Source organism: Delphinus delphis, chromosome 13 (assembly GCF_949987515.2).
Source record: "Delphinus delphis chromosome 13, mDelDel1.2, whole genome shotgun sequence".
Lineage (NCBI taxonomy): Eukaryota > Metazoa > Chordata > Mammalia > Artiodactyla > Delphinidae > Delphinus > Delphinus delphis.
Genome location: NC_082695.1, coordinates 70,413,945 through 70,428,625, shown reverse-complemented (window position 1 = coordinate 70,428,625; position 14,681 = coordinate 70,413,945). Strand labels below are relative to the sequence as shown.

At 38.4% G+C, this 14,681-nt stretch overlaps 1 protein-coding gene across 9 annotated transcripts in view; it reads left to right on the top strand.

Annotated features, from left to right (window-relative positions):
- TCF4 (transcription factor 4) overlaps positions 1-14,681 on the top strand; it is a 360,227-nt gene that overhangs the window by 217,320 nt on the left and 128,226 nt on the right. For 7 of the 9 annotated variants that reach the window (XM_060029101.1, XM_060029100.1, XM_060029098.1 and 4 more), the window contains 2 exons: positions 13,512-13,641; positions 14,127-14,176. The exons of the other annotated variants lie outside the window; for them this stretch is intronic. In XM_060029101.1, coding sequence (XP_059885084.1) covers positions 13,512-13,641; positions 14,127-14,176 — 180 coding nt within the window. The remainder of the gene's footprint in view (positions 1-13,511; positions 13,642-14,126; positions 14,177-14,681) is intronic. 9 annotated transcript variants of the gene reach the window in all.

Sequence of the window (14,681 nt, the reverse complement as noted above, 5' to 3'; positions counted from 1 at the left end):
CATACTTTTAAAAATCGGTCAAGTGATCTTGGCCCTTTTGTATTAACATTGAAAGGTTTGCTTTCAGTATTTTCTACAGAAAGCCCTCAGATATTTACCTGATAAACCTTTCTGGCAGCTTTCACCTGAGCTACGCATGCACAAAAATAATCAGATTATTCTTTATCTTGCTGTAAATGAAGTTCAAGCAGGGTTTCTGAACTGAAGCTAATCTTCATCCTGCCTTTTCCTACTGTCTAGGATTATTTTGCAGAACCCTCTGAAGTTACTCAAGTATGTTACGTAAGCTCTGGAATTTGCCAAAATAAGAAATATTCTAAGAAACATCATGATTTGACTAAAGAATTGTGGAGGAATTGTTGAGAATGGTTAGACCTGCAGATACTTTTTAGAATAATTGATCATACACGATAGGTGCTGCTTCTTAAAAACATGCTTTTTCTTCCAATGTAAATTGACCACATCATTTCATACTTAATCATTGATTTAACAAAACTACTGCTAGGTTTTTCTGAATGTTCATAAACAAAGAGTTGCCACGGACATCTGTGTCCACATATTTTTGTACACTTGTCCAATCATATCCTTAGGGTAAAATTCTAAAATTGAAATTTCAGAGTCATGTGCTTTAAAAATTTTGCTGTACGTTTTAAATTGCCTTCCAGAGAGTTTCTACCAATTTACATTTTCATTAACTATATATGAAAATGAACGTCCTCACTGGCAGTTGAAAATTTGTCTTATTTTAATGTACCAAATATCTTTTCATATTTATTGCCAAATTTCAAATGTATTCTTTCTGTAAAGGATGGTTCATATTCTCTGCCGACTGATTTAGTTTTTTCTTAATACAGTCTAAGAGCTTTTTATCTACTGAGGGCATTTATTTCTCCTTTGAACTATTTGTTGCAAAGATTTTTCCAAACTTTTTTTTTACATCTAATTTTTCTGTGTCTAATGTCATAGCTAGAAAAGCTCTTCTCTATTTTAAAATTTTTTTAAAGTTTGTATTTTATTCTGTTGCTTTTATGTTTTATCCTTTGCATCTAAATACACATGAAGTATGAAGCGAAGACCTACCTAATTTTTTTTTTGTCGAATGCTGAACAAATTTTTGGTACCATGTATTGAATAATGCTTGTTTTCATGTTGATTTTTTTTTTCTTTTTTTTTTTGCGGTACGCGAGCCTGTCACTGTTGTGGCCTCTCCCGTTGTGGAGCACAGGCTCCGGACGCGCAGGCTCAGCGGCCACGGCTCACGGGCCCAGCCGCTCCGCGGCACGTGGGATCATCCCAGACCGGGGCACGAACCCGTGTCCCCTGAATCGGCAGGTGGACTCTCAACCACTGCGCCACCAGGGAAGCCCTTCATGTTGATTTTTAAGTGACACATTTATCATAAATCTCTCTGTACGTTCTTCCACATTGCTATGTCTGTCCCTCTGGCAGCAGTACCAGAGTGTTTGTTTTAAAATATATACATATATGTATATATAGTAAGTTTTCCCAACTGACTTCTTTGTAAAAGTTTTCTTAGTTATAATAATAATGCATTTAGTTTTCCAGGTAAAATTTAGAATAATTTTTGAATCCTGTGTCCTCCCTCTCCCCACCCAGTTTTCTCTATTCGACACTTTGTTTGGATTTGCATTAAAGTCCAGTCTAATTTTGAGTTATCAGATGACTTTTATGCATGTACTTTTCTTTGAAACGTTTGTGTGAAAAGATTAAGAAATTTGGTTCCTTGAAAAATTGTTATACGAGATTATTTTGTTCTTTTAGATATGTTTGTGTTGCTGAATCCTTTCATGATTTTTGTTAAACTAGCTTGTGAACTAGTTCAGGTAGTGTCATACGCTGAATATCTACATATATTTATAATGAGGAATTATGAGAAAACATAATAAAATATATACCAGTTCTACATCCTTGGAGAGAAAATGGAATATAGCTGGATACAAATGCTCTATAATTACTCTCAGGAAGCTTAAAAATCACAGCCCTGTTCTAATTCTGTGAAGTTAGTTGGTTGCTTGCTGTTAAAATATCATTTTCCTCCTGACAATTTCAGGCTGTTTTTAAAGTGGTATGTGTAAATGTTGAGTAAACTGAAAGAATGAACACTGGTTAGTTCACCTCAGAAAGATTTTGTGGTACAAGTGAGATTTGAATGGAGTTTTGAAAGAGAGGTTGCTGTTTCCGTGGGGAAGGGGCAGTGTGGCTCAGGTCAGGGCCAGGCAGCCGTAGTTTTGAAGCTCTGGAGCTGGCAGTGGCTAGAGATGAGGAGAGAGGAGAGGGCAGTGGGGAAAGGCCCAGATGCCGTGGGACTCTCACTGTACATAGGCTGAGTTGAGGGGAAGATACCGATGAGGATGTTCTGCATCTCCAGTGCCTGAACAGTGGCGGCTCACAGTGTGTGGAAGAGGGAAGAGAGGCCTGAAAGGTAGATTGGGGCTCGATTAGACGTGGGCTGGGGGTCAGGGGATGAGTATTTGCAATCTCTGAAGCATTTTCTGAACACAGGAGCGCTCTGGGCTTTAGAAAGCTAAATTCTGACAGCAGTATATGAACATTCTGGTTGGGGCTGGGATGAGGGGGGAGTAAGGTGGAAAGCAGGCATCCATACAATTTCGTGACACTTTTACCATGGCAAAATAATTGAGCTTAGAGGATGTGTCCTATCAAAGCACTGTACTTGCATCTTAGAAAAGGAATCAGCAAACACTGGCCTGGAGCCAATCTGGCCCACAGCCCATTCTTACAAATAAAGTTTTATTGGAACACAGCCTCACCTGTTCATTTACATATTAATGCGTGGCCGATTTGGCACCACAACAGCAGAGATGAGTAATTGCGACAGAGCCCACATGGTTGGCAAAGACTAAAATATTTACTCCCTGGCCCTTTAAGAATATATTTGCTGGGACTTCCCTGGCGTCCAGTGGTTAAGACTTTGGCTTCCAATGAAGAGGGTGCGTGCGTGTTCAGTCCCTGGTCGGGGAGTTAAGATCCCACATGCCTCGTGGCCAAAAGACCAAAACATAAAACAGAAGGGTTATTGGAACAAATTCAATAAAGACTTTAAAGAAAAAAAAAATAGAAGGATATATTTGCCGACCTCGGTCTTAGGACATTGTCATTAGTAGTTAGTGGTGCCACTCTGGAAAAGTTAACATAATCAGAAGAGTTCGGACAAATTGCGCATGGATAGTCTAAGAAAGGTTAGGTCATGTCACTTCCTATGACGAAATATACCAAAACTTTGTCTTGTGTTGAAGCCCAGGTCTTAAGTCATCGCCTTGATTGTCTTATTTCTGTCTCTAGTTCTGTCTCCGTTTCTGTGGCCATTTCCATTTCCACCAGCTGCATTGAGTACCTACTATCTTCTGATCCTGACCCATCCTACTATCCGTAGTCAAGAAATTAGAATCCCAGTGCTAAATAACATGTTTCGATTTCCTTGCTGCGTACTCAGGAAGAGTAATAGCTCAGCCAGCTGTTTTAAGTTCTCCCAGCCTGTTTCCTGTTTGTTCCCCAGAGTAACCGTTCCCTTTAAAACTCTCCACAATCCATCCCTCTTTTCCTCGTTGTCTTTGTTCCTCTTCCGGCAGTGTCTTTTCTGCTGGAGGCGTGTGGCATCACTGAATCTGTAACTCCCAGGTAGTGCCTGCATTACCCCAGCTGTTCCAGATTCTCACTGGAACCTGGCCTCTTAGGGATCAACCATTTGACAACTTGCTATGTTTAGGGAAGTCCAGCCATTTTTTCACCCAAACCAATCACAGATTTTAAAAAGTGTAAACCTTCGTGCATGTGTTTAGACAAACATACAACTAAATTCTTCATAGACTTTACAAATTCTGCCTCTTCAAATATATTTTGAAGGACTGAGAGAATAATTAGGAAGCAGCAGACGTTCTGTGGAAAAGATGTGTTGAGCCCTTTGTGTATTAAGGGTCAAATTTTAGGTTTCTTACGAAGCACTTACAAGGTCGATGGTTCTCCTAAAGAGCAGTCCAGAGGCACAGGAAAAAAGTTGAGGACAGGACTGAATATGCAGGTGTAAGAGTTATATGTTTACTAGGATAGAGATGGAGAAGTTATCTTCATGATGGGGACCTTTGAAGTCATTCATGTAACCATATTCACTAGTTAATTAATCGACTACTTAATTATTTAATCCAGTTGGCATTTATTGAGGACAAACTATGTACCAGGGCCTATTGTACTAGAGGCCAGAAATACAAAGACGATTGAGGCTCATTTTCTGCTCTTGCGGATCCCCCAGACTACAAGGGAGAAATCAGATGTGTCAATACTTCCTTGTCATTCAACACGTAATGTTGCAGCAGGTGAATTTTTTCAGAGGAAGTGCAAGGAAAAGTCTAGAAGGAGGAGGACTGAAATTGGAGAGGAATGCAATGAGGGAAGACTGGGGAAAAGAAATAACAAGAAAGAAAAAGCATTTGAGCCTCCTTAGAAAAGATAATTGACGACACTATGGAAATCAAGGTTAGAGACAAGAGGTTAAAATTAAGGTGAAAGGCAAGAGGCAGTGGAGAAGCAAGGGCAGTGGGCAATCTCAGAAGAACTGAGACTTCAGTTGTTCATGAAGGCACCCTCGAACACCCTTACCCTCCTTGTACAAATATGTATGTGTATTGCTTGTATATAATAATATATCATATCCCATTTTAACTTAACATAATCATGTTATGTAATATATATTGGATTCATATATCATAAAATATTTTATATATAATACATATTTTATATATTTTATATGTATTATATAATTGTGTCTATACAATTAATTAAGGCTCAGGAAGTGTTAGGAATTTGCTAAGCACTTTAGATTATCTAGGTGAATTCTTACAACAGGTAGTATTATTATAATACCAACATTTTTCAGACGGGGAGCCTGAGGCCTGCCAAGGTTAGACACATTGTACAAGGTTACGCGGGGGTCAGTGACACTCACACTGAGGCCTGCCCTACATGACTGAGTTTAGAAGCGCCTTTGGACTAAGTTTAAGAGATCGGATTTGGTGTTAAGATGAACTGCAGAGAAAGAGATTGACTCCTTTTAATGGTGGGAGTGAGGGCAGGAAAGCCCGAGTGCACAGAACAGAGTGCAGGCAGTGTGTGGGGTAGAGGCTAAGCACAGGTTTTGATGTGAAGCCTAACTGGACTCCAGTCCTGGCTCTGCCGCTTGCCAGCCACATGGCATTGATGAGGCCGCGCTTCCACCCTGAATGTCCCCGTGTGTCCATTGGGGTCCCATCTTCTGCCTTGTTAGTATGTATGTAAAGGAGCTGCGATTGTGCCTGGCTCGTGGAAGACACTCAGTTACGGTAGCTGCTACTACTGTCCCTTTCACCCTCGCCACCCCTCTCATTCCACATCCCCCCTCCTTCTCCTTGTCCTGTTACTGCTATTACTACTACGACTATTATTATTATTATTTTCCTTCTTTTCAAAACAACTTTTTAGTGAAGTATAGTTGATTTACAATGTTGTATTCATTTCACGTGTACAGCAAAGTGATTCATATATATATATATATATATATACATATATATGTATATATATATATTCTTTTTCAGATTCTTTTCCATTACAGGCTATTATAGGATATTGAATATCCTGTCCCTGTGCTGTAGAGTAGGTCCTTGTTGTTTATCTATTTTATATATAGTAGTGTGTATCTGTTCATCACAAACCCCTAATTTATTCCTCCCCCCTACTACTACTGCTGTTATTATTATTATCATTAGCAGCAACAGTAGTAGGAATGACTAATGGAATAGATTTATCCTAAAACAACAAAAAAAAAACCCCAGAATAATTATTTAAGTCCTCAACTTGATCAATAGCAACGGTTCTTCTGTATTCATTTCAATATTTAGTGAGCCTTTGCCATGGCAGATCTCAGTGCGAGGCTCATTGGGGACTTAAGATATGGATAAGTCTTTGCCTCGTTAACTACCACGTAAACTAATTTGGCCTTCATGCCACATATTCCTGAAAGAGCACTTTAGGGGGAAAACTGTTAATGCTCATTGAACGCAGACCTCCTGAAGCAGGAGACCATGTGTCACTCTGGAAGGGTAGTCTGGACTTAATTTCACAATGATTCAAAGATTTCATTATGGGGAGCTTCCCTGGTGGCACAGTGGTTGAGAATCTGCCTGCCAATGCAGGGGACACGGGTTCGAGCCCTGGTCCGGGAAGATCCCACGTACCGCGGAGCAACTGGGCCCGTGAGCCACAACTACTGAGCCTGTGCGTCTGGAGCCTGTGCTCCGGAATGGGAGAGGCCGCGACAGTGGGAGGCCCACGCACCGCGATGAAGAGAGGCCCTCGCTCGCCGCAACTGGAGAAAGCCCTCGCACAGAAACGAAGACCCAACACAGCCAAAAATAAATAAATAAAAAGTGGAAGTGTAGCAGTTACATAATAAGAATACAATATCTTCAAAAAAAAAGATTTCATTATGTATTTGCTGCTTCTCCAGATAACCTCCATTTCCTCATGTCATGCAGTTAGGCTGTCATCTTATGTACAAGTTCAGATAGTTATCAGGATACTTTATTTTAGTAAATCTCATACCGTTGGCTCTTCGACTTTATATGAGCACCTGTTTGAGTTGCTGGTTAATAAGCAGGATGAATGAAATTCTGGCCCCTGTCCTCCAGAAAAACAGTCTCTATGTGAAAATGGGTTTTATAGATTCTTACTTACAGGGGAAGGTATTATACCAACCTTGAAGTGGAACCTCTCCCACCCAATGTGAAGAAGAATGACATGTGACAGGTCACTCTTCCTTTATTTTACTAAAATAGCAACCTGGCCAAATATACTTTTCAGCACATTTAATATAGCCACATGTTTATATTTATAGGAGAAATGGTGCTAATTCCCTAGTATGTTAACAGGTCTTATTCAAATTTGTTCTGTTTTTACTTTGGAACAAAATTGCTGAAGAGAAACATTTTAAGGCAAGTAGTGATTACAGCATACTTATCAGGTTATATATTAAATAAACTTCCTGAATTGAGAAGGTACATAAACTGAAAAGCAGGTAGTTATCTTAAATTCTATATTGTTTATATAAGATTTCTTCAAATCCACTTATGCTGTAGGTTACTCTTTGCTTTTGTGTTTTCTTTTTGCTGAATTTGTACTTTCTCACTAACAAATGTAATCCTCTTTTGAATATGTAATAGATGACCTGGGATTCCAGAATGGATTTTCAGAAACCAAGGAATGACTTCCTCACTTTATTGTATACAATAAATAATGTATATATATTTTTTTAATTTGAGAGGTAGTCAAACAGGTGAATGCATAAATCTTGTCAACCCTTGGGCAGTTGTAATTTCCATACCAAAATGCATGAGTTTTTACCTGACTATTACTGTGTTATACATTAAGTATAGTTACCATGGCAACCTTTGCATCACATTATAACATTTAAATATAAGGTGGTGTGTGTCTTCATAGGAAAAGACAATATATTTGAATTTTTGAATGTATGGTGAAATGTAATCACTACTAAAATGAATAATTTTGTTCAAGGTCAATTGAATTCTTTAGGAGTTATGCGAATTTCCAACCAAAACTGTAAAGTGCATTTATTTTTTGTGATGTCTTGGGGGAAGCAAAGTTTTTTTTTAAATTGTACTTGAAAAATACCACATAATGGCCATTCAGTGCCTGTAATTGGCCTTGCAAAGGGAAAAACAAAATTGAACTTTATTTGATGTCATTTTTCAGCGGCTAATGTAGTAAGAATTTGAATTCATTTAACATCACATGATTGATCAAATTCTATCAAATATAATGCATTTCTTATTTTTGCATACCCAGTTGGCTAACTGTGACTAGTTTTGATCTCACGTATAGTTGAATTAACAGTAGCAGTTTGCTCATGCTTGCAAAAGAGCAAAATGAAATGAGCCGTTGATGTAAATCCTTGTGGCAGTTCCAGGAAAATGGCCACTTAAGCTGAAATTATAGAGATTGATTGTTGGCCAGTTTTTTATTAAGCATGGAAGAAAACTAGCCATTTCTTCTTGCCAGTGTAGCTCTAGGCCATGAGGCTGTCATCACTGTTTATAGAGACTGCCATATTTAACTCTTTTTCAGTTCTTTACTAGTGACTTTTCAGAATTATTATCTCAGTATATACTTTTCATTTGAAGGTGGTGTAGGGGGTCTAACTGACATTCACAACTTTTGAGGAATCTTTTAAATAATAATCAGTGCATCATAATATGGGGCCATGAATTGGAGGAAGGAGAGTAACTGTGTGCTGGACTCCAGCTCTGCTGGACATTGTACATATGTTGTTTCATCTTCTCCTGTTAACTCTGTGATAGAGCTTTTATTATTCCCTTCTTACAGAGGAGGAAAATATGGTTTAGAGCAATTGCATAACCAGCTGCCACCCACACTTCTCGTATGCCTCTGAGCTAGAGTTCGACCTTTCTGTCCGACCTCAAAGCTCTCCATCTTACCTTAAAAGGTTTGGATTCAACTTCTGACTGGTTACAATTTGCATTATACTTTTAAAGTAGAAATTACAGACATTGACCAAAGTCCTTAAAAGAAAATCGTTGCTAAAGGATACTTTTAATAATTTGCATTTCTCTCCAGTGTAACAGCAATCTTTTAAGTCCCTGATTACTAAAGTTATCCTTGCCATCTTATCTAAGTTTCCCGAGTCCTCTTTTGTTGAAGCATAAGACCAAATCAAAGTAAACTGTAAAGGTATATTCCTGGACCTTCAGGTATCAGGAATAAAGACTGTCCAGAGACTGACCTTCAGTTTTGAGCTTTGAAGTTCAAAAGCGGACAGGTGGAAATACTGTGTTCTTCATTGCCCTTTGGTGCGAGATATCTTCTGGGTTGCAGAGTAAGTGCCAACAGCAGCAAAATTATCACCCCCTCCTGCTACTGTAGTAAGTCAGCAATGGCCCTTCTGTGGTCAAAATGGCAAATTCAGCAGCAGCTATTCGACAGGGATTTGCAAAAACTTCCCCATGGCTGTTAGGAATCTTATTCAGCAGTGTCTTTGAAAACCCAATTCTGTGCAGAATTAACTATGTAAAAGTGACCTCGGTTGCGAATTAAGTTTTTTAAACAAATCTAATTTATAATTTTTCTCAATGTATATTTTGCATTTGGCCCTGCAGTCTATCAGATCCCTCTACATATATCCCGCATTTGTAAGTCTTAGGGTGGTTCAGAATTTTATTTCCGTATTAACAGAAAGCCTTGTAAAATTCCTGGCTATAAAGAGTCAGTTCGCTATACAAAGCCACTATACATTACTTAGGTTTGTGATGAAAGAATGGAATTGCAGCTGTGTGAGTACTAGAATACCCAAACATGAATTAGACTCACAAGCATTTGGCAATAGTTCAGAAAAGGGGCTTAATCTGGTTTCATCTGAGACTGCTTTTCTCTGTTCTCCAACATCCCCCCAAGATGTTGTGTCTGATATTGGATCACAACGTAATGGGAGTGACGCAAAATCAGAGAAAACCCTAAGAAACCAGGGTCACATTTGATTTTCCCCAGAGATTCCCCCCAACCCCGACTTCTTTTTTTTTTTTTTTTCTCTCCCAGATTCCAACTCTGAAATTCAAGGTCATTCGCCTATTAGGTGAATTAATTATAAGCCCAAAAGCAGCATTCGTCGTATTCTGATCTCTCTCATATCTATAATTAAGGGTAAATATAATCTTCCTTTTTAGAAATGTACCACCCACCCATTACATTTAAAGTGCTGACTGAAATGAAATAATAGTTCAGCGCGAGATGATTTTAGTTTAACAAGAAAAAAGTTGATCATTTAAGCTTGAAGCAGTTCTATTTTTGATTACCATTCAGTTATAAATCTAATTTGAGAGATATGCTGCTTTTCGTTACCCAAGTTTAATTCATGGTTTGCATTCTTGGTTGCATAAGTAAAGTTCGATGGTTGATCAAGGATGTTAAAAAAGCTCCCCACAAAAGCAATAGGGAGCAGGGTTGAGAATGTGTTAGAAAAATAGTCTGAGACCCAGATCTGATGTGAAACAAAACGTTTCATTGAAAGGGCCCCTTACAGAATGGCTGCATTTGGCATTTGAGTGGCTATGTTGGGACTGGGTCTTTGCTGAAGCATTGATTGCAGAGGGTGGACTCCCAAATGTTTAAATCGAGTTGACAAAGTCAGTACATTTTATTCTTTGGTTAGGGTATTTTAAGTCAAAATGGTTGGTCTTCGGAAGAAAATAAGGAGCGAATAAGGGGAAGAGATCGGCGCATCACGTTGCAGGCAGTTAAACAAAATGCTAAACTCTGGCTTTAAGATTTACAGGTTAGCTCTGCGAGATGCCACATCTTGCTTCCAGGGTTTCCTGGCAGACTAAGGCAGCTCTCTACTGGGACCCAGCGTAACCGCAGAGCATGAGCTGGCACAACGTGAAAACCCGAAAACCTTTCTAATCCTGGTTAAGGCAACGTTGCCCGTTTTGAAAGTAGACTTTAGCTTTTGCACTTAACTTTCGCTAAGTATAAATTTGTCTTCAGATATGTATGTATATATGTATATACTTATATACATGCGCATATAAATATGTATATATACATGTGGGTAAATTCGTATATAAATGAATGCCATGTCTATTTTGTGCAATATTTAATTTACTTATTAAATTGAATGGCATTAACTTTTTAAAATTCATGAACTCAGGTTTTCAGCCGGTGGAAAAAATTTTTTTATCTTTCTCATAGCTAAAGAGAGTTCAGTGCGTGAGGTAAAGGCCAGACAATAGTAAATGGTCATTGTTCATTTACAAATGTACTCTACAATAGGAACACATATTTATATCTTAGTTTTCCCTAGGGGGGTGATTAGAGCCTCCCTTAAGTGTGAGGAAATGCTTATTTTTGTATGCTTTAGAAGAATGATTCTATTGTCTGAGTAAAAGAGAAAAAGGAACAAACAGATCTAAAAAGAAAAAAACAGGAATGTGCTTTGTCAAAAAAAAAAAAAAAGGAAAAGAAAGATTAGCACGAGCCACTAAATGTTTGTGAGTGCTGTCTGCTCTCAGTCCTGTGTCACTATACATAGTTCATGTCATGTAAGAGTTGGATGCGTGATTTACTTACAACTGGCCCATGAAATGACTTTCTTTAAAATTAACAGCAATGAGGTCAGCCACAGCCAGTTAGCTATCTAGTTATCATTTTATATTTTTCAAGCTCTATTGTGAATGCTGCTTAAACACAGCACAGCAAGCCTGTTTGTTTTTATGTCGACCTATTGAATGCATCTACTTTCTTGGGAGGGAAAACCTTTGCCACCAGGACCAACAAGAATTAAGCAATGGTTAAGCTCATTAAAATGACAGGCAAGCACTTCGACCTATCCGCTCAGCCCTTTTTGGAATATTTCGTATAATTTTAGAAAAAGGAAATTGCAGAAATAGGGGTAATGTCTAAACTACGGAGTTATCAATAATATCATTTTCAAACTCCTCTTTCCAATGAAATGAAGGCTCATTTGTAGATTTCCCAAACTGTAAAGAGGTTGTGATTTAAATCATTCATGGCTTTATTGATGGAAATGGCAAAGAAAACTTGGACTTAAGTAAACAGACTGTCAGTAAGATTTACCAAGAGCGAAATTTCAGGTTGAGATTCTAAAATTTTTAAATGCCACTCCTAAAGTGATAAAGAAATCATTTGATGTTATACTGCTGGATTCCTGATTTATAGAGAACTATTATAAAGAGCCCTCTATTTTAGTTTGTCATTGCCTTGCATTTTGTTATCTTTCCTAAATTCGGAAGAGGCAGTAATTGAATATTCGGATGTCAGATTTTTGTCTGGTAAATGATCTGGTTGTATCAGGTATTTGGTAAATATTAAGATATTTGAAATGAGTTGATACTCAAAATGTCCTTCCATCCTAAAATCTCATCCTCGAAGTTTTATTTTAAAGTAATGTTTATTATGTGTCCCTTGGAAAAGTCTTAAACTGGAAGCAGTGAAGGCAAGCTTGTCAGTAGCTGATTAGTCCTTTATATATTACTCATCGAGCGCTCACAAAAATCCCTCCTCGGAAGAGAGAGGTTCTCTTTATGATATTTAGCTATATGGTGGTGGAAAGGGGAGGTTTGAATTTTTGATTTTCCAGCTTATGGGTCATATTTGACCAACTGCTTTCACTAGAAGACATGCCACTTTGTTGAGCTATTTAGGAATCAAAAAGACTGTCTTAATTTAAAACAAGGACCCTTTGTTTTAGTTGGTGACTGCCTTGTGAAATTTTTCAGTTCTCAGCGGGTTAACCAGGGAACAGGGGCAGAGTCATAATTGGCCTATTTAGAGTATTTTGCATGTGAATAGTGTGTTAGTGAAGCATCCCTAAGTCTGTTGTGAGTGACATGGTGATTAGAATTTAGATTAGGGAAAACACATTCTGTACTTTATCAAGGACAGTAATTAGTTCAGTCAGTAAAAGTTGATTACAAGTAACGATAAAGTTAGATTTTTAGTACTTAATTCTAAAATTTCTTTATTAAATAGTAAATTTGTTCTTAATATAAATGGTAGTATCTACACTGGTTTTCTTGCATATCAGAATAATTAAAAGAACAATGTGTTCAATGCAGAGTATAATCAGGCGATTTATATATTATGGGTAAGTTTCTACGTAGCTTTTAGAGACTGTGATATTATTATATAATTTTTCGTATGTCATCATTTTCGAAAGCTTAGTGATTTTTCACGCCATGATAAGTTAGTGATATTTGGGAAAGTTTTCTAGTGTTCAGGTAAACGTTTCATTTGTGGGGATGTGTTTTAGTTTCTGACAGTCCTCAAGAGGGCATTCTGAAGTCCTTTAATGTGCTCCTGTTAGCTTAGAATGCCTACTATTTCTATAATTTTGAGAGTCAGTGTGAGGATTTGAATTTCCTCCTGGTTCAGTTGGCATTTTCTGTTCTGGGGGTGCTGTGTGAATTCGTGGAGGGTCATGCAGAGAGGCAGAGCTCCCAGCTGAAATGAGCATCTATACTCTCCCCCAGTGTGAGCAGCAGGGGGAAATGGTGTACGTTCGAAAAATCAGATTCTCCCTGGTTCTTGTTAAGGGAAGGGCATGGCTAGTTCCCAGATATGAGCCTATCTCTAGATAAAGAAAATATTAGCCTTGCATAAATGCCCTTTACTTATAAGATGAAAATGTTAGTCGTCTTAAAAGATGAAAATCTCATTGAATGAACATCACTGTCTACCTTCCTCTCCAAAGTAAAGAACTTAAAATTCACAAACTTTGGGATAGCTTCTTAGAGGGCTTTTCTTTCGCTTTCTGTCATGTTGGGTTTTAATTGTTTCAGCTTAGCAGATGCTGTTTCCTTTATTGCATTGGTTTAAGTACTAACAATCAGTTGGGGGGTGGCAAATGTAAAAACTTAACCTTATATGTTTGTTTTTCCTTTTTAACCTTTTAGCAGAGTCTCCTTGGAGGTGACATGGATATGGGCAACCCAGGAACCCTTTCGCCCACCAAACCTGGTTCCCAGTATTATCAGTATTCTAGCAATAACCCCCGAAGGAGGCCTCTTCACAGTAGTGCCCTGGGTAAGGTATTCCTCTGTTTGAATGCCTGAGTGATTATTAGTAGCTTTTTCTTCTTTTTCTTTCTTTCTTAATATCATCCTCTCAAACTATCCTCACCCCGCCCCCCCAAAAACCATAGAATTGTACTCAGTTGTCGGGCTCATGACTCTCCCACCACCCTACCCCAGTAATACGTTGGGTGGGTACGTTAACTTACAGTAGCAGGAGAACTATTTTGGTGTATGCTTATTTCTTGTTTTCTCTTGGCCGCCCATCTAAGGAACCTCTTTTAAAAACCAGAGCATTAAAAAGTTAAATCTCTTCATTTTTATGAAAGAGGCAGGATTTGATTTCTGCCAGAAGAAAAGATGATAGCGGTACCGACATTTTGCGAAAGTCACGATTTAAGAAAATCTGGTCGAGTCTAAATGGCTTCGTGGTGTAATCTCTTTTAGTTAGGAGAATGGGCATGCAGGGGACCTCACAGCCTCCTCATTTTCTTTCAGAGGTTCAGACAAAGAAAGTTCGAAAAGTTCCTCCAGGTTTGCCATCTTCAGTAAGTACTGCTTGTTTCTGCTTTGTATATTGTTTATTTTGTTCTGCTTTGTATTGATGCCAAGGAGATAGCAGCAAATGAGGTTCCATCCGCCAGAGCGGTGTGTTTATCTAGAATGTGGCTGAGGTAGAAATGGGCACCTCCAGCCACCTGACCCATGTTGGAGTGATTAATTGCATATCCTGGAAGACGGGGTGGGTGTGTTGATACTCAGCTGGTTAAGCTCTGAAGAGAGCCTTGAAAAGGTGCCTGAAGTTCGCGGAGTTTTACCTGCACAGAGCTTTCAGGAGAATGAGTATTAGTTTCACGTGTTGGTTAAATTCTTTGTTGGTATTATGATGATTTATGGATTTGCATACGAAAGGAGATTTGTGGAGAGGATTTAGGAAAAATTTACATGGGTTTCAGCCCAGAGTGCAGGGAGAATGTCTCTATTTTCTAGAGAGGGGACTGAATAAAGGCTGCAAAGGTAGCTGCATCAGTAGCCATTTGTGTCTGGAATACC